Genomic DNA, 19800 nt, shown 5'->3' with positions numbered 1-19800 from the left:
CCAAATTGCATGCTTTTATACCAAAGTGAATGATTCTCCTGAAATATGACAATAATCTGTTCAACTATTGAAGCAGAAGTTATCTCTATCATGTAACATGTGAATAAACCTGAGAATGGTACAGTACGTAAAGAGGTAAACCTACAGTATACAGAAACACACTGAGCACATTTACATAGTGGCAATAAACTATTGGCTATTATCTGACACAGTTTGGCATATTATGGTAGATTTACTGACCGACTCACTCTGCCCATGCATATTAGCTGAGGAAGATCCTACCTGTGAAAACACTGGTGGTGATGACGCTGCTCTCCTGGCTTCCTCGGACCACGTTCAGGCTTATCTCGTACTCGGTAGCAGGGTGGAGGCTGGTCAGGGTGTAGTTGGTGACCTCGCTGTCAATCACCACACTGTCCACTCTTCCTGCTCAACCACAAAATCAAACAGGAGAATGTATGTCAATGTGATGCGTTCTGCAAGTCATTCTTGGTTCACAGTTTCCAAGTCAAGTCAGTCAAGTGTACTTTATTGTCAAAAATCTATGTAACAGGGTTAGCACAGACGTTTGAAATTGTGTTTGACCAGTCTCCAATGTGCAGTTTCCAATGTTGGTATCATTTGCGTGTGGGACCGTACCTTTTGCTGATTGGTAGGACATCTTGTAGTAATCAAAGGATGCAAGGGGCCGCTGCCATGATATCGTGACTGTGTCCTCAGTGACATATGACACTGTCATTTCCCGTGGAGGGTCAATTCCTATGTGCAGAAAACATGGTTGCTATATTTAAAAAAAAACGAAAACAAAACTGTGTTCATATATTCATGTCGAGTTTCACAGACGCTATAGTATAATATTATTTTACTCCCCCACTAACAGTTATTCACGAATGGTCTTCACAATGGGTACAGTATATGTTTCCTTAATTTGGGGCCCGGGAGGAGGTGGGAAACAGAGCTGCTGTGTGGCTCTTTCGCTAATTAATTTTATAGGTGGGCACCACGAAGGGAATAATAAAATCAGGGGCAGTCCAACGGCGAAACTCAGTAGGGTGATGTTTTCATTACTATTACGCATTTGCGTCTGCAAGGGTATATATCACATTACGCTTTATGGCTCCCCGGGGCTCACAGTATCACAACAGCAAAGGTTGCCGCTGACAGGGTGTGCAAATAATTACCCCTGCTGTGAGGTTTCGTGTCATTCGAGATGGTGAAGACATGAGGAACAGATTGACTGGGGCTATTGCTGGAAAGCGGCCATAAAACGAGGAAGTATAAAAGCCTCCCTTCCCTCCCATTCTCATCACAGTAATGGATTTAATTCACAAACTAGGGGTGGCAATTCATAAGCTGGCTGTCAGCCTCGTTTAAATGCTTCCGGGGCAAAATATCCCCCATGCAAATGAGCTCTGATTATTCATGTATGCATATCTTTAATTATTTTCCATTCAGCAGAGCAGTCAGTAATGTCCTTGCATTTATTCAGCATTTAAAAGACCACTAGGATGGAACTGTGTGACATGAGGTGTGTGAGGTTTCATTTTGGTGTTTTGGCAGTGTCCTGATATGTGTGCCACTGTACTATATGTGGTTGGTTGGCAGCACAACATTGTGGTATGGTATACCGTAATTCAATAAATGCAGCTGTGCACTACCAGAAACAGAGAAGAGAGAGAGAGAGAGAGAGAGAGAGAGAGAGAGAGAGAGAGAGACTGTCGCTGATCGCTGCCTGTTGGCATTTAAAATGTTCATTATCAGAAAATACGGACTAATATAATATCAGAATAGTAGATCACAGAAATGCCCTGTATTTTACGTGTTACACTTGAGTCTGATACTCTACAGCAGTGTTTCTCAACCTTTTTTTAGGCGAGGCACCCTTTCAATTCATGAAAAATTTCAAGGCACCCCAAACCAACAAGCCGTAACATGGCATCACATCCGATACCACAAAAGCTTAGAAAAGCAACACATTTGGAGACGTCACACGACCTACGTTCGAAGTTGCAGCTGACAGGGGCGACCTATATTTACTTTATTGTGCGTAAATGGCAGATGAAAGATTTCACTGACTAGCATTAACTTACCAATTTAGACAAATATGTATTATATTACATAATTTATTTATCAGCCATGTTTCCGCGGCACCCCTGAGAGGGGCTCTCTGCACCCCAGGGTGCCCCGGCACCCCTGTTGAGTAACACTGCTCTACAGGTATCTATACATACAATCTATTGATAATGTTTAGATGTATTTATTTACTCTTATATTGAATTTGGCACAGTAGTGTACTGCAAACAGGAACATTTAGATTGAACATAAACTTTAAACTTAAGCTTAGAAGTTTTCACACTCCACTCTGCATACAGACAAGTTGTCAGTGGAGTGGAAACCTGACAAAAAAAGTGAAGCCCTGAACCATGACAAGCAGCAGTGCAGAGCAGGTGTCCCCTGCAGTGTTGCCAGATTGGGCAGTTACCCGCCCAATTGGGCTACTTGGGATGACCGTCTGCGGGTAAAAGCGGGGAAAAATTGGCCATTTGGAGATTTTTTCTGCCGTTTTGGGCCCATAGATGTCAATGCAATTTGTTAAAATTGGGCGGAATTTAACACAATTTGGCGGTTTTTGAGAACTTTTTGGGCGGGATTTGGTCAGACACATCTGGCAACACTGGTCCCCTTGGCAAGAGGTTCTGCAGTCAGTCCAACTGTAGTGACAGTACTGTATATCTTTCTCTGGGGCCGTCACAGCAGCAAGCAGCAGTTGCTCATGAAGCAGCAGCAGCAGAATATATTTTCAGACATCTTCACATCCAGGCAAGAGGTAATTAAGAGAGGATTACAAACAAAAAGTGGAATTAATTAAGAGACTAAAATAGAGCAAAAAGGAGGAGAAAAAAGCCGCTCCGGCTACAGCTGTGAGGAATCTTAATGAGGTGTCGACGAGCGAGGAGGATGATGTTTGCCTGCTGACAAATACCATGTCAGTTCAACAATGTTGTCGAGAGGAAGGAGATGGGGAAGGAAGGAAGGGTACTGTACTGCTGCTGCACTGATGAAACCCAGGAGATGCTCTTGCAACTGAGCACTTCCCTGTATGCTCTGATTTCTACGTTGAAATACAACGAAGGCAAGGCGGTGACATTTTATATTTAGTAACCAGGCCAAATTCTTTATGGGAAAGCAGTGTGGTTGGCTGGTGCAAAACAAGTTAATTAACATACTGTTTATTTTTTTCACAAAACATTTCTCCTTTTAGTTGCTTCCTTCTCTTGTATGACTATATATACACACACGTATGAACATCTTCTGTGTTTTCAGTGTTTTCTTGGCTGGTTCTTATGTTGTGTTATATAACCCCCAAGGCTGTGATGGGATAAACAGCAGCTGTTTCTTGTTCGATAAACACGACTTGCCTGCCTGTGATAACTGAATGGGGCGACCTGCAGATATTTATAGACTGCCTTCTCACAACCCGCGACTATAATAAGCATCTGCGGAGCATGCGGCAGACATCTACCTGTAACAATTGTGCCTTCGACCGTTTCGGTTGCGTCACCACGCACAGTAACCAGGGTGACGATATACTTTTTGGAGGGAAGCAGGTCTGTGAACGTGGCTCTGGTTTTGGATCCGTCCAGGGTGATGACATCAAAGCTATGCTTCAAGTCCTCCGTGTTGTAGGTCAGGAAGAAGTTGTCGGCGGGCGGGGCGGGGGCACCCCAGGCCACCGTCAGCGAGTCAGACGTGACGTCAGAGAAGTAGAGCTGGGCGACAGGGCGGAACCCTGCAAGTCGATACGTGGTCGGGCAACAGACAGTGAATGATGGAAGCAGAATTCAATATCACCGGTTCCTAGACGGAGAACTTAGAATGTGATTGATCGGCGCGAGCAAGCGATGTTGCCATTGAAGTGTTTTGATGAAGCCTTGGGTGGGTGGAGAGATGGATGATCGAGTAAAGAATGAAGACGTGTCAGTGAAGAGTGAATGGGAAAGCAAATTATGAAAAGCAGATCCGAGGCGTATTAATGAGCGACAGAACTGGCAAACAACTGGTGAGAACCATGAAAAGCAGAAACAGTAGTGGGTTTTTAGTTCATGGGCACGTTAAGACAGAAATAGGTGAATTTGTGAGAGAAACATCAAACAATGAAGTGATGGCTGCTTTGTTGTCTTTAGATGAAAAGGTAAGGAGTAGTGAAAGCATTAAGTGGACCTGGTAAAAGTGAACAAATGGAATGCAATAACGTTAAAATGCAATCACGGTAAAGGATAACATAACAGTGTCATAATGCCAAATGTCATAATTGCCATTAAGGCCCAAACAAGACTTTGTTCAAGAAACAAACTCTCGTCTTGTATTGCTATTTTCATGTTAGTATACAGTAGGTAATGATTTCTTATAAAACTAACAGAAAACATACTGTATACTGATGCTATCTTACTATGCTCAAAGACACCAATACCTGTGAATGCATCAATGGTCGCAACAGTGCTCTGCTGTCTCCCTCTCTGTGCAGACACAGTGATCGTGTACTCTGTCCCAGGCACCAGATCAGTCAAGGTGGTGGTGGTGACATCTTTGGGCATGGTCAGCTCTGTTGTCACTCCGCTGGAGGATGTGTATGTGATGCGGTAGTGGTCAATAGGGCCCTGCACTTTGCCCCACTGCAGAGTGATGGAGTTGTCTGTAGAAGCTGACACCGTCAGGTCCATTGGGACATCCAGGTCTAGAGGAAATACACAGACATCCATCACGGCATATGTCAAAAGAACAGAAAACTATGCCAGAGAATGCCATCACGAAAACAGCAATAGATTACTGGTTGATTGATTGACTGATTGAAATACAATTCTTGACATTTCATTATTATAGTACAACAGGAGTTAAAATGTGTTATGTCTTTTGGAAAACTATGAATTCTACCACCACTTGCTGACAAGCGAGATCTGTGGTGGATCTGCAAGGATTTTTTCCCCCTTCGACAGACTTTTTCCTCCCCAACTCCCTGGAGACAAGGCTGTGTGTTCTCTCACCTGTTCTGGCATTCATTGTAGCAGGGGAGCTCTGGTTGGAACCCAGCACAGCAGATATCCCAATGCCATACTCTGTGCCAGGCAGCAGATCTGCCAGAGAGAAACCCAGACAAAGGTTAGTCACAATATAATGGTGTCTCTGAAAGTGCTCAGAAGTATCATCTTCCTTTGGATTGCACTGAGTAGCTGCAATGGCTTCCACTATTTAGAACTCTTAACTAACTTGTGTCATTTAGAAGTCTGCACAAAAGAAATGCATAATGCAGAGCATATGAAAGAGGGCCTTTACTGAAAGGCCGCATTTTAATGAACATGTGTGCCAATTTCCATGCTTGCATACCAAAGCGAACTATTTTTGGCCTTATCTTCTCCACTATTAAGTTAGTTGTTGGCTTGATGAAGTGCCTCATGTGCATGTACGCATGTTTTGTGTGATGCTCCTATGCACGTAAAACAATGGTGGGGATCTCGCAAATGGAGCACTCAATACCCGTCAATTGAAATGTGCATACGATGAAGCGTTAGCAAACACCATGCTCATATTCATGAGTGCGCTCTTGGCATGCATGGACCTTTATTTTAATGAAGCAATTAATCAACAGCAGAATCAAACTGACAAAACCAAACTTATCAGTTTATAGGGAATGCTACAAAGGGACATTGGCTCTGTCAGGCGGCTCAGGGAAGAGAATCCTTATCATTTTAGAGTTTGTAGAAAACCACAGGTCTTCAGCAATAGAATGAGAGAAAGAGAAGCTGATAACAAAAAAAGCATCGGAAGACATGCCGTTATTTTCCTCTAATGCAGTAATTTGACAGACTGCACAAGACTGTTTCCAAAGGCAGAAAAGATAAATATAACTGGCATTATTATTTGTTTGTTTACGCTGGTAAAGAGTAAGCTAAAAATGTTACCAATTAGCGATTTGAGTTTTAAATTAACGCAAAACTCTCAGCATATGGCCTATGGCGTGCCTGTATAATAGGCTAGAAAAGTAAGAGTTTATTTTCTGCACTGATATTACCCAGAGATAATGAAATATCCAATTATGCAGAATGCCTGAAAGTTAATTATGAGAGTGAAGGATTCAATTTAATTTGTGATATTCACGTCACCAAACATAATATCACAGACACATAATCATTACGGATGTAATTTATTTTCAGCAAACAAATGGCACTGAGCTGACAGAACTCTGAGCCTGTCACGCAGCCCCTGCGTCACCTGCAAGCGTCGTGCGACTGGTGGCTCCCTCGTTGCGTGGGACGAACACCTTGTCGTATTGGTCTCCGGCCAGCGTGCTGTAGACGACGCGGTAACCCTCGACCTCCGCCTCGCTATTGTCCCACTCCAGCTCCAGAGAGGTGGAAGACCTGGAGGCCACGCGCAGGTTCTTGGGTGCGTCCAGCTCTGAGAAGAACGACAGAACTGACAATGGTTGGGCCACTCAGACCGATCATTGGAGTTTGGATTGGTCAAATCATAAAAAAACAATAGGACTCGTATGAGTCCCCGGTTCTTTGAGTGAGATGAGCGAGTCATCTCTATGGGAGTCACTCGTCAGCCCATAGAGATGACGAGTGACTCGAACGAAAAAGAACAGAACAAGCATACTGCCAGCATAGACTGTTTTAAGAGGTACCAATTATGTGTCTTAAATATTTCATAGACACTACTTTTTTCATTTGTGCATTTAATTTTGTATTGAACAAGTACTTGTTTCACGTACTAAACTATTTAAAACATCTTTGTGTTCCATTTATCCTGGAGAGGGATCGTTAATAATTCACAGAGCTCTATTTAACATTTTATCAATACAAACAATGGATGGAAAAGTGCTTTGAAGATTGGCAATAGCATATCTTCATTTAGCCTATTCTCTCCGCTGTATTGAATATCCAGCAGAGAATATCCAGTCTCGGAGCAGTGCTCACCAGTCGTGAACTCGGTTGAGATGGCGCCGCTCTCATTGCCCTTGCGTAGTCCACTGACTGACACCTCGTATCTGGAGCCTGGCTGGAGCACTTGCAGGGAGTGCTGGCTCAGGGTTGGCTGCAGGCGGAGCGTGGTCATGGGGGTGTCTGCTCCCACCAGACCGTAGCGGAGGATGATCTGGTCCACCTTGGCCTTGGGTGGCGTCCACTCCACAAAGGCCACGGACTCGGAGACGTCTCGCACCACCAGGTCGGTCGGGCCATCGATCTCTGCAGTACGTACAGAATCACTCAGTGGTTATGATGTTCAGCGTGGGTAAGAAGGAAAGTGAGACGTGTAACTGTGCTCTTTTCCAAAAATCATTGTCACATTACACTGCTTAATACCACAAACTAGGTCTGCCCAGCTCGCAAGTTTGTCCCACGACACTAATAACTGTGTGTTCAAAGGCTGCTTGTAATTAGGCGTATATTCATCCCATCATTCAATCTATAACCGTGGCCATGGGAACAAATAAATAGGCAATATATGGAATAAATCCACAATTAAAATAGAACCTTGATCTGTAAGTAATTAACCTTTTTTCAGATCGAACACAGCGAAAATAGAAACAGTGATTCTTCAGACCTCTTGGGGTCACACAGCTCATCCATATTTCCCCCCTGAGTCGCATCTAGTGAAGTAGTGATAATTGGGAAGAAATAGTCAATTGTTCACCCTTGTCTCAGATATAGTACAGATGAACTTCATTTCTGCCTCCATTTCCAAATACTGTTCACCCTTCCCACATAAGAGAATGAATTCTGCTACTCTTTACAAACAAGAATCTAAGAATTACTGTTTGAGCAAATAATATGCCGTACTCTTGCATTGCCATGGCACAGATTGAAGAGGGGCATGAAATAACAAGTACTCTGAAGAACTCTGAATGTTATTGTGGAACTCTTTTGTTTAACTGCCAGGGTGGATCATTCTCATCATACATAAATAATTGATCAGTGTCACATTTGTCTTTCTTTATCCAATAAGGTATCAGCAGTGGACACATGAAAAATTCATCAGTCTCCATGCATAAATAATGCCTCTTTAATTTTGGTTGACAGTGACGCTTGGTGAAAATTAATGGTGTTTTCACTGCCAACCCATTATTTAAAAATGTACTAGAAAAAAAGTTCAACTGAATCTAATCTCACTCTCTGCACCTGACTAGCAGGAAGGTCCTGGGTTTACACCGCGCACATAATTGCTAACAAGCTGACCCATCCATCAATGTGATGTGTTATGCAAGCTGAGCTTAATTGACACCTGTTTATATCTAATATTTCAAACTCAATCCAAGGCATGCTGTGCTTTTACATTGCCTTTTTCCCCAATGCTGTATTTCATTACTCTGTCCCTGTAAGCCTGCTGTTCATGAACACAAGTAGCAGTAGTCTGTAGTTCCCTTTGTACTGTACAGTCACATGGCCTTACACAGACCTCTTTTCAAACTGCCATCTGCTTACTGATGGCTACCATCATACCCTTCAGAAAAATCTGTTTGAAAATGTATCAAGATCTTGAGGCATCAGTGTTACTGTGATCTATAAGAAAATGAATAGTGCAGCAGAGGCAACTGGATTACTGGGCAACACAAACAGACATCATTTTCTGAACATGGTGTCACAATACGCACACAGCCATATCATAAACTTGTCGAGGTCAACTCTCACGCATCATCCTTATATAGTAAGTTGGCTCTGAGGGCATTATCCATTACCATTAATGGCTTCACTGTGTTGAGATGAGAAAACATCATCTCTCTTCAAATGATAGAAAAGTAACTCGGCGGTATAAGTTGTCCATAAGCTATAAGGACAAACTTGTCATCACAGCTACAATAAACATCTTATAGTATACATTTACTCAAGTGTTTTGCAGTAGGTTCATAATGTAATAAATTAAACGAGTGTGTTGTCCTTGTAGGTTAAACGCAAACCATAAAACTGTATGAAAAAATTACAGAGACTGAGAGGGGTATTGACAACTTTTATTAGGTAACATTTTCAAGTTTAAATTGTAAATTAAAGCTAGTCTGATCCCAGTGTCCAGTGGAGTGTTATTATGCTTACAAAAAATCATCTGTTGTGTACTGCTGCTGGTCAGTCATCACACATTTAAATTTTGCATTTTGCAGACATGCTCCACGTAGCAAGCAAGCTCCAAAGGCAATCAACCTCAGCATCCCTTTGATCAACATAATCAAGCTCGAAAGAGGAGCTGCTCATTGTCATGGTACAAAAAAGACACTTGGGTTGAAACAACTCCAGAATTACATTTTGGGGACTTATCATGGCACTTATTAATAAGTTACCAGACATCAATGAGCACTGCCCACTTCTCACAATATTGAGATATCCCTCTCTCTGGTCACAGAATGAAGCAATGCCTTTCATTTCTTTTCTTCAGAGAAATATTGTATTCTATGATATATTTTGGGAAATGTAGCAAAAAATATGGTTTGGGGATTGGTGTGATTAATATGGGTCCACTGCATAGAGCTTTCTTTCTTGAAGCTGCCGCAGGCTGGTTCTGGCACAACAGCTTCTAGTCCTTGCCAAGACAGAATAAAAGAACACAAAGTAGATAACTAAAAAAAGAAAAGATGTTATTGAGATTATTACTAACCATTATTAGCTGGCAGTACACACATCAATGAATAATACCAAGTGCTTGTCTTGCTTGCAAAAGCAATACAAATCGGTATCTGAATAGGGTTATACAGACCTTAACAGTGAAGCATGAATAACTTGCATTATTTTTTGATGAAGGCAGTTAAAATATACTGTACATGCATATCTAGAGCTGGAATGAATTGTAATAGCCCTAGCTTTAATAATATCATTCTTCGTGGCATTTCATTATTTCATATGCATGCAAGTTATGGCACAATAATTTTACACATATACTCAACCACACCCGTGCCAGCTTCAGGAACTTACCATTACAGGCTTTGATGATGCCATCATGATTGCAGATGTTCCGTTCCAGAAGTGCACATAAGTCTTTGAGTATTTGGTCAAATAATATGATGATGAAATCTTTAATGACGCTTAACTCTCGGTCCTAAGATGTGTGAAATCATGTGATTTTATCACTACAGTATGTCTTCAAGGAGAGAGATTTGAAGTCACCACACTTCCTTCTCTAACAAACGCTTAATATACTTCCTGACTTTCTCGTCCAACAGACGGTTAATAATGATGAGAAATTGTTGCACTACTAGTGCACTACTAGTGTAGGGCAGTGTAGTGTTACACAGTAGGGCACTACAACTTGTGTGAAGCCCAACAACAGGACATATGGAGGTATTCCATAACATGTTTATGACATGGTTATGTGTGCGCTGTTGTGACACAATGTAACCACATGCTGTGAGAGAAACGAATGCCTTTTTTCCACTGCCGGTTTTCTGGTAGGCCTACAGCTCGACAAAGTGCGTCTCGGCCGCCACTTTTTGCTTTACAATTGAGCTGTGTCGTGCCTATCCGCAACGCAAATAGTGGTGACCGAGTCACGCTTTGTCAAACTGTAGGCCTACCAGAAAACAAGCAGTGGAAAAGAGACTAGTAGAGCAGAGTGTAGTCAGAGAGTAGAGAGTCATACTGGTGGTGACGGTGGCGGTGACGGGCTGGCTCCTGCCCTGATCCCTCAGTGCCACCAGGTTGACGGTGTACTCCTCCCCTGGTCGGAGACCCGTCTGGTGGAAGGAGGTGATGGTGCTGGGCAGCTGCGCCGTCATCCCCCCGTCGTTATCCTACTCGGCACACGGACAGCGGAAAGGGAAGGGGAAAAAACGGACAACAAGGACACCCTTCACTTTAAAGGGATGCTTTCATACGGACATCAAAGCAAAGCCACATATGCGGCGGCAAACTGGGAGGCAGAGCGGCTGTGGAGGGGAGGGAGGGATGGGAGGTAGCTTCTGAGGCAGTGTACCAACAAACAGTGTACAGCTTTAATGAACGGGGGAATTACAGCAAGCTGGTGGGAGGCTTTAGCCAGCAAACTGTGCAAGCGTTGCGCCAGAAAACTCTGAACTGGGAGGAAATGTTTTGATGAGCTTAACCAAACTTCTTTTAAGTGTGCTAACTGTTAACCCAGAAAAAGGTTTATGATGAGCTCAGAGAGACGGCGCGCTTGGACACTAAACACTCATTTGTCCCTGAATTGTTTTTTTGCCCACCACTCCATGCAGTTATGTCTACCCCTACAATTCAAGGCAGAGTACATAGAAATGTACTGTATTTATAGGGTCATTGTCGGCCCTTCTGTAGCTTGGGGCTGTTAGGATTATGGGCTAGCCATTTCATGGCGGCATGGATGGTAGTCCTGCATTTATGCCCTCTCAGAGGCTTCCACCCTCCCATCCATTCCATCCCTCCAGAGAAGCTGACAGGGGGGGAGACAAAGAGGTATGTTCTCCCGGGCCCAAGGAGAAGGGGGGCCCAGAATTGGGTCTTCATTACATTATACGCATTGGGTTGGGGGCCCATTTAGTTGTTTTTGTCCCAGGCCTGGCCAAAGCTGTCAGCGGCCCTGCATTCCTCCATTAAGATATTGTCCAGATTTCGGTGGTGGGTGACCTGGTCCTTTGGATTAAATCCAAGGAGTCTCCAGTGTGTGGGGTTACGGCTTTGGACTTCTAATCTGATTTCCCCCGTGGCTCAGGCCAGGGGGGGCACTCTCTCTGGACACCACTTCTGGCCCAACACCCCACCGGGGAAAGATTGGAGTGCTCCATGACCCCTATGCACCCGCTCCTCTTTGTATTCAAGAGCCGACCTCTCAAGAAAATATATAAATAAAAAACAGACCAGAGACCCTTTTTTTTGGATTGTTTCTATTGTGCTACCTGACTTTCATCTCCCGAATCAAGGCATTTTAAAACCCCTCTGGGTGGCCGGTGCGTAGCGTAGACACTCTGTGCCCGGCCGATGGCAGTCGCTAAGCCAATAAGAGCGGGATGAGATTAAAGGACCCGATGTTTATGGAGGGCATTAAAGGCAGCGCTGGGCTGACTTTGAACCTGCGCCTATTACCGTTATGAGCCTGCGAACCTGTCCCCTCACAAATCCACTGAATCATCAGTTAAGACACAATCTGCCATGCGCCGCAGCTAAAGGATCCAAGCTTCGACACCTTAAAATGGGACATAATTCTCGCTTTTAAATCTCACTTTGCCAATTGCATGAAAAATGAATCCCTGTACTCCCTTATCTTTACACAGGCTTGAGGTTTGCAGTGATGTAGTTATCAGTGTCTCTCCTCCACAAACGCTAAATTCCAGTAGGCTCTAGGTAAGCTCCAGATAGGAGTCGACTGTGGGAGTGTTTGGTACAGGTCTAGCCCAGAGGTGGCCCTTAAGCCAGCAACTCACAAGGGTTCACCAGAACAGCATTCTCAACAGCATTTCTCAAGCTGTGCAGTCAATGACAGGTTTACCATGAAGAATATGAAGTTGTAAGCATACTGTAATGCCATGAAGCTTCCACACTGCTTGCCATCACACATCTATTTAGTTTTTTTTTCTGTTTGTGGAATTCTCGTGATGCATTCATCACAAGCCTTTATTTGTTGTTCTCCTTAATTGTACCACACAAACAGCAAGCAAATCAGCACACATGCCATATTAATAAACAAACAAGGTTTTGGTCTGATTAATTAAATTGAATATGCAAAGAAAGCCCTGTAATTCCATACACACACACACACATACAGACTTGTGTAAATATGAACATGAATCCAAAATGTACACTATGCACAAAAGGAAAAACAAACTAATTTGTTAGCCTGGAGTAGGTACCTACATTGAGTCAGGACACAAAGGATTTGGGTCTATGCAAATGTGGCTCTTCAACCAAGTCATGTGATCAGCCATGAAAATTGATGCATGCCCAGCCTCCCAGAGAGATGCCTTACCTTGGGAATGAAACTTATTTCCCAGCCATCAAACAAGTAGTCGAAAGGCTTCCACTGGACCTCCACCGATGTTTCAGTGATGGATTTAAAGACTAAACCGTCTGGATTCGAAAGATCTGGAAAGCAAAGATTGATGCATTATGGGCCTCTGTTTTCAGCTGGCCCAATAAATCAATGTTTCTCATGGGCCAGGCGACCTCTGCCAGCTCCCGCGAGGGAGCAGAGGCTTAGAGGGTTAGCAGAGGTCTGCTCTGTGTGTGTGTGTGTGTGTGTGTGTGTGTGTGTGTGTGTGTGTGTGTGTGTGTGTGTGTGTGTGTGTGTGTGTGTGTGTGTGTGTGTGTGTGTGTGTGTGTGTGTGTGTGCACGCGTGTGTGTGTGTGTGTGTGTGTGTGTGTGTGTGTGTGTGTGTGTGTGTGTGTGTGTGTGTGTGTGTGTGTGTGTGTGTGCGCGCGTGTGTGTGTGTGGCTGCCTGGCCGAGCGTTCCTGATCCAGCTCCAGGGCCTGTCAGCTGCAGCTAGCAGAGGAACAGGCTGAAGCCGGACTAGGGCCCGAGCATGGCAGAGCGTGGCCCGAGCGTGGCCCGAGCGTGGCCCGAGCGTGGCCTGAGTGAGCGTGGCCAGCAACTGGCTGTGATCTTGATAGGGGCATTTCCTGTCATTATTGCCTGAAAGATGGAGTGAGTTAAACAATACCCATCCATCACACAGTCCTTGGTGCCGTCTAACAATCCTGTCTAAGGAAGCGTGGAACGTCTGAAGGAGATAAAAGCATGGCTGCCAATTGTGTGGCCTATTTCCACTGATTTAATTTGTTTACTTTCGCCTCTCTGTCTTATTTCAGATTATAACAGGAAGCGGCGATTTGCGCTCTGAGGCTTGTAATGTGTTCCTACTAGAATGCCCCCGTGTCCTGTGACAAATAACCGTGCGCTTGTGAACGGAAAGGAGAAGGTGGTGCTCTAAAAATGAGGTTTCCACATGGCTGACAGGCGTCATCTGCAGAAGGAGCTGCCCTGCAGCAATTTGCCAGTCTAACAGTTTTACTCAGCGCTGCTTGGCAGGTGTCTAATCATATCCTGTACTTAAGTACAGACTAGGAAAACTGGCTGGGAAATCTGAAACACACCTTTCCAGTCCTCCCATCATTTCTTGTGGACAAGGAGAGAAGTTCTTAACCGTCTTGAGACATAATGATTTTGTTCTAAGCGGTCAGCAAGGTCATTAAATATCTTTTGATCTGATCCACAGTTAAATGCCTGAAGATAACTGGTACAATTTGAGCGATGAAGAGCTGTAATTACTCGGGTGAGGCTCCACACTGTATAATTTTAGACCACAATAAAAATGTCCTGAAATAAGAAAGACATACAGACAGTACAGCACTTCCTCATGATGCCAGAAAAGTGCACTGTCTCTAGGAATAATCAGAGCAGGTGAAAGTCATCTCTGGTTTCTGTTGTAGTAGTTGTACTTACACGTCGACACTTGAGAAGTGATGGGTACACTGATGGTGTTGTTGAGCACAGCGTAGACGTTGATGTTGTACTCAATCCCCGGCTCCAGCTCTCTAATGGTGCTGTTGGTAACATTGCCTGGTACTCGGATCTCCAGTTGCACACCTCCTGGGCTGGTTGGCACATAGGTGATCAGGTAGTCCGTCAGCACCACCGACCCCTCCCACTCCAGGTCTATGGTCCGCTCAGTCACTCCTCTCACTCGCAGGTTCAAGGGTGGAGCCACTGTATAATTTTTAAAGAAAAAAAGTCATAAATTAAATCAATATGAAGGTGTCATTATGAGGTTAGATGGTAATATCTGCAGACTCAGTAATGACTGACTCAGATATAAAAAGAATCAATCAGCGTTGCATGGGCAAAAAAAAAAGTCATCTTTTTAATTGAGTTCAGAACGTCCACTGTATGCTCCATTGAGTGGGGGCAGAACACTCTGACAGTCTCCGGGGGCAACTGGACCCGAGCCAGATCGTAAACCTGAGAGGCCAGCGGCAGAGAATGCAAATGAATGAGAGACTCAAGAAGAACAGATTACATTACATTACCACCTGAGAGAAGACAGAAGGTGAAGGGGAGGAAGAGAGAGTAAGGAGGATAGAAAGGGAAAAGGGGGAAAGCAAGGGTAGGATTGGTGGTGTGTGTGTGTGTGTGGTGGTGGTGGTGGGGGGGGGGGGTGCAGCACCAGTAGAACTATCGTTGTCCCCAAGCGCTGTGTCTCTATCTCTTGAGATGGAGGACTCCATGCAACGTGAGTGAGTAAGCTCCCCCTGGGGTACCATGAAAGATTTGAGCAGGCACTCCAGCTACTTCTTCACGAACACACCAGATGGGCACTCAACCTGCTTCTTCCTCATCCTCTTCATCAAGTTTTAACTCTTTAAAGCTGCAGGCAGAGCCTCTACCCCTACGGTAAGTTCCCACTCTTGTTACAGAGGAATTCTACATGTCTACCTTGATCTCCGGGCCAGTCACTCACATAGCTGTGGTTAATAAAGAGAGCAGGTGAATCTCCCAGGCCTGTAAGGGTGAATGGCTTCTCGGAAGAGGAAGTCTGACCTGTATAAAGCCTGCAGATAACACGGCCTTCTACATCTCTAATTTATAATGCAGGCAGTGAGAGGGCATCTACAAGCCAACAGGGCCTGGCTTTAGGACCTTGGGCTACATAGGCTAAGTGCCAGGTTGGAATCCGTGGTGCTTCGAACTGCACTAGAGTGTTCACCCGTGCTCTTTTTCTTTCCTTTCCACTCGTTCTCTCCCTCTCTCTCTCTTTCTCTTTCTTTCTTTCATTCTCTCTCTTTGACGGCTCGTTTGATCCTAAAGGACACTGTTAGATGCTTGACCGGCTTTCAGGCCGAGCAAAGTCTTATTAAACTTTGTCAGGCCAATTGGTGCGAAACTTCACTGCTGTGTTTTCCTCAATTTCCCTCCAGACTTCAGCTGAGCAGGACTCTTGACTCTTAATTTCCCGGCTGAACCAAAGAGAGCAGCTGTAGCGGCACACTTGCGAGGCCGGCTTGAACAAGGTTTGAGCAAATCCATTAGGCAAAACATTTGAAGGACCAAACGATAATTACAGTTTGACCAGCTACTAAATCATGGAACTGTTCAATATATTTCAACAGTTTGTGTTTTCTGCCACCACCTTAACTTAGCTAATACTGCAGATTGAAATGTAGCGAGGTCTGTTCCCCTATCACAAGAACAACGACCTGTTACTTATGGGGGAATCCTACTGACTGTGCCGATTCACGATGCATTGTATCTAATATATTCAATCACACCTAATGGCCAATGGCTGTGTCAATTACCCCCAGGCCTGTCTACCCTCGGTAGCTATAAAACCCCTGACACACCATTTCTCCTTCTCTTTTCCTGCTTCGCTCTGTGAATGATCCATGGAAAGCTAGTATAACGGGAGTGACTGTAAACAAATGAGGAGCGGGACACCTGTGAGTGTGTGTAGGTGCTGTGCTTGTGACACTTCCCCTCCAGGTGCTCCTAATGATTGCAGCGATCCACCGCCAGCGGGGATTGGTGGAAAACTTGTTTAAAAGCGGCTCTCAAAGGAATCACCGTCATGCAACCGACTACCGACGCCTGCCGAGACGAGGGAGCAGTCTTGCATCCGGAACCGCAGCACTCCAGAGCGAGCATACAACGCACTCAATTCATTCACTAAAGGGAAGTAGTTGCGCCTTCCCCGTGAATGTGTGAATGAATTAAAGCTGACACTGTTGCCGCTTGGCCTTGACTGTCTTTCCCCTCTAAATCCTCACAGCCCGGGAGAAGAGGACGCCGTGGTGACGAGGAGCCTGGCAGACTGTTTTATACAACGCACTCGAACCGGCACCTGAAGGAAAGTAACATTTCTAAACACTCGTACCACTTTGTGTATGGCTCCTGCTTCGAATCCTAGTGGGCGCTGATTGTGGTGTTTGTTTGCTCTCCAGTTCCACACGCAACAGCCGACGCAGGAGAACGTGTGGGCGTGACGAAGCGGACTGCACGTTCTGCTCGACCATCCCCCTGGATCGCTGGAATAGGACTGTCATGGGACTGTGTGTAGGGCCGTGAGTAACCGTGAACTGTGAACTGTGATAGGCTCGTGAAGCCATTCTTATCCCCGGTGCCTGCTGACGCGTTTTCATTTAATTTGTTATTTCCTTTTGTGATCGTTGCGTTTTATGGTGACCACCTTATGTCGGTTACCTGTGTAGACTTGGTAATTATATTATGCCTCTTGAATGGGCTATTCTTGTGACCCTGTGACGAGCCCGGTAGCCTACGCCGATGTTTTGTAGTGTTGTGTTCCACATTTCAATCGCCTCTTTTGCTGTGGTGTGCTGTGCCGATTAGGCCTACATTTTGACGTGAAAAATATTTATAGTGCACTGAGTGTCTTCGTGTTGGCGGCGCTGGGCTTTGTCTCGGGTCCATAGTGTAGCCTACATATTGTGGCCGTTGGCTCGGGATATTTGCATTTTGCACACACTGCCTGCTGTAGTGATTGTTAGTGAGTAGTTTTGCATTTTTGCCCGTACCGTGTCTGTGGCATTTGTAGTGGTAATTTATGACCTGCATGTCTTGCACATTTATTTATTCATGACTTCTTGCACCCCTATGCATGTAGGAATTTGACTGTGTTGTGTGGTCTCACCTCTAGTGGGCAGTGTAAGCAATTTGTATTTTTCCCCTGTGTAACTTGCTACTATGTATGAAGGAGGATAACTGTGGACATCTCTTTAGTGTGATTTGTTTATTGTGCCCTTTGGGGTTGTACATTTTGTTTGTTTTTGTTTGTTTTCCTGAATGTGGTTTTATGCCTCTTAAGGCCTTTTTTTTACTCATTGTCAAATAAATACCCCTTTCTCGTGAAACTCTCGTCCTGGTATTGTTGTGTACTTTAAGGGTCTATTACTTGTGCAACCTGCAACTTTACAATTTTGGCGTAGTACGGCACGACCCTTGACATACACAGCAATATGAGTGACGGTGACCAACCAACAGGGGCGGGAGTACAGCCTCAAGTAGTGGCCGCAATGATGCCATGGTTCATGAGTGGACCATGGGTTCCAAAATTTAGTGGGGTGGGTGAACCGTCAAAATTCCAAGAATGGCGAAGTCAAATTGAAGCTTTCATACGGGCCCAGGGGCTCAATGGGGAACAGAGGGTTGACTTCCTGTTGAGCACGTTAGAGGGGAACGCTAAGAGGGAAGTGGCACTTTTGGCTGCAACGGACCGAGATACTGAGGTCAAGATTTTGGATGCTCTAGCTAGGCTGTATGGGGGCCAGCAACCGGTGGCCTTGCTACGAGTACAATTCTTCAACTGCAAGCAAGAACCTGGAGAAGACGTAAGTGCCTTTACTCTACGGCTGCGGGAGCTGCATCATAGATGGAGAGCAAGGGAGCCCCTGGTGGCAGGAACAGACGACGAACTGCTACGCACCCAGTTTGCGATGGGGCTGAGGCCTGGAGCAGTGAAGCAAGAACTGCAGAGGCAACTCCGAAGGGATACAACTCTGACTTTCGACAAGGCCTGCAGTGAAGCTAAAGCACTGGAGCGCGAGTCAGCCCACACTGAAGAAGCACAGGTTTGCCCGGCCATCGCCTCTTCGTCCAGGAAGCCTGCTAAGGCTACCTCAGACTGGGACAGCATGAGGGAGTCCCTGCGAGCCGAACTGCGTCAAGAACTGACCGAACAGGTGAACCTCCTGAGCAAATCCATCGTTGAAGAGCTACAAGGGCGTTTGAAGATTCCTTCGACCTACCAGAATGCCACGCCGCCTCCGTCAGAAGGTGCTCAACAGTCATGGCGCCCACTGCAGAATGGGCCACGCCGACAGCGTCTCGGGTCCGCCCCTCCAGGCCAGCCATCGTACCAGTGGGACTCCCAGGGGAGAGCCATCTGCCGTGACTGCGGGGAAGCGGGGCACATCCAGAGATTCTGCCCACGACGACGTTCTGCCCAGTCGGGTTTTCGGTACCCCCGGTCACAGCAGGGCGAGTGAACCGGGAGGGGCCCTCGACCGCACCCCCACAAAAGCCCTCAATCGTAGGCCGGTGCCCAGAAATCATGGTGGATGTTCAAGGACAACAGGTCCCATGTTTGCTTGACACCGGCTCCCAAGTCACCATGTTTAGTCAATCCCTTTTCCAGCAACACTTTGGGGTTGAGGGCATACAAGATCCCAGCAGTATACCATGGTTAACATTAAAAGCTGCCAACGGGCTTCAGATTCCATATGTGGGTTATGCGGTTTTGGACTTCACCATTGGGGGGGTTGAAATTAAGCAAAAGGGGGTAGTTATTGTACGTGACAATTGCATCAGCACTGAATATGGACTGTTGGGGATGAATGTGGTGGCAGACTGTTGGGCAGAAGTATTTCGGGGAGGGCATCCTGGGGTCACTGCATTTAAATCTGTGTTCTCTCCCCACACAGAGAAGGCTTGGGATGCGGCCTTCGCAGCCTGCCGGAGAGCAGATGCCTCGGCAGGTCAGATGGAATTACAAGGGGTGGCCAGACTCCCGCGACAGCCTCCAGTGCAGCTGCAGCCCTCCACTGAGAACATCATCTGGGCACAAATCCCACAAGCCGTCGGATTACCCGATTGCCTGGTCCTCGTGGAGGATCTGGAGGACCATGAACATGAATGGAGGGTGGCCAGGTCCGTATGCTGGAGCCGTGACGGGAAGGTGCCTCTTCGTATCTGCAACCCCTACCCATTCCCACTCGACCTGCCACAACGACAGCCACTGGCAACAGTCACTCAGCTCGACCCCAGGGACGTGCAAGGGCGCTCAAGACTGGTGTTGCGAAGCAAGGGGCCCCAGGTGGTTG

At 45.7% G+C, this 19800-nt stretch overlaps 1 protein-coding gene across 1 annotated transcript in view; it reads right to left on the bottom strand.

The window, feature by feature from the left end:
* Positions 1 to 19800, bottom strand: part of tnr (tenascin R (restrictin, janusin)) — a 51134-nt gene that overhangs the window by 21364 nt on the left and 9970 nt on the right. Inside the window, exons 3-12 of the mRNA XM_063219913.1 lie at positions 14414 to 14677; positions 12940 to 13055; positions 10624 to 10774; positions 6978 to 7247; positions 6268 to 6453; positions 5043 to 5132; positions 4472 to 4735; positions 3524 to 3790; positions 640 to 759; positions 283 to 426 (exon numbers count right to left, since the gene is read on the bottom strand). Coding sequence (XP_063075983.1) covers positions 283 to 426; positions 640 to 759; positions 3524 to 3790; positions 4472 to 4735; positions 5043 to 5132; positions 6268 to 6453; positions 6978 to 7247; positions 10624 to 10774; positions 12940 to 13055; positions 14414 to 14677 — 1872 coding nt within the window. The remainder of the gene's footprint in view (positions 1 to 282; positions 427 to 639; positions 760 to 3523; positions 3791 to 4471; positions 4736 to 5042; positions 5133 to 6267; positions 6454 to 6977; positions 7248 to 10623; positions 10775 to 12939; positions 13056 to 14413; positions 14678 to 19800) is intronic.

The sequence above is a fragment of the Engraulis encrasicolus genome, chromosome 16 (genome assembly GCF_034702125.1).
Source record: "Engraulis encrasicolus isolate BLACKSEA-1 chromosome 16, IST_EnEncr_1.0, whole genome shotgun sequence".
Taxonomy (NCBI): Eukaryota; Metazoa; Chordata; class Actinopteri; order Clupeiformes; family Engraulidae; genus Engraulis; species Engraulis encrasicolus.
This window is presented reverse-complemented; position numbering and strand designations above follow the sequence as displayed.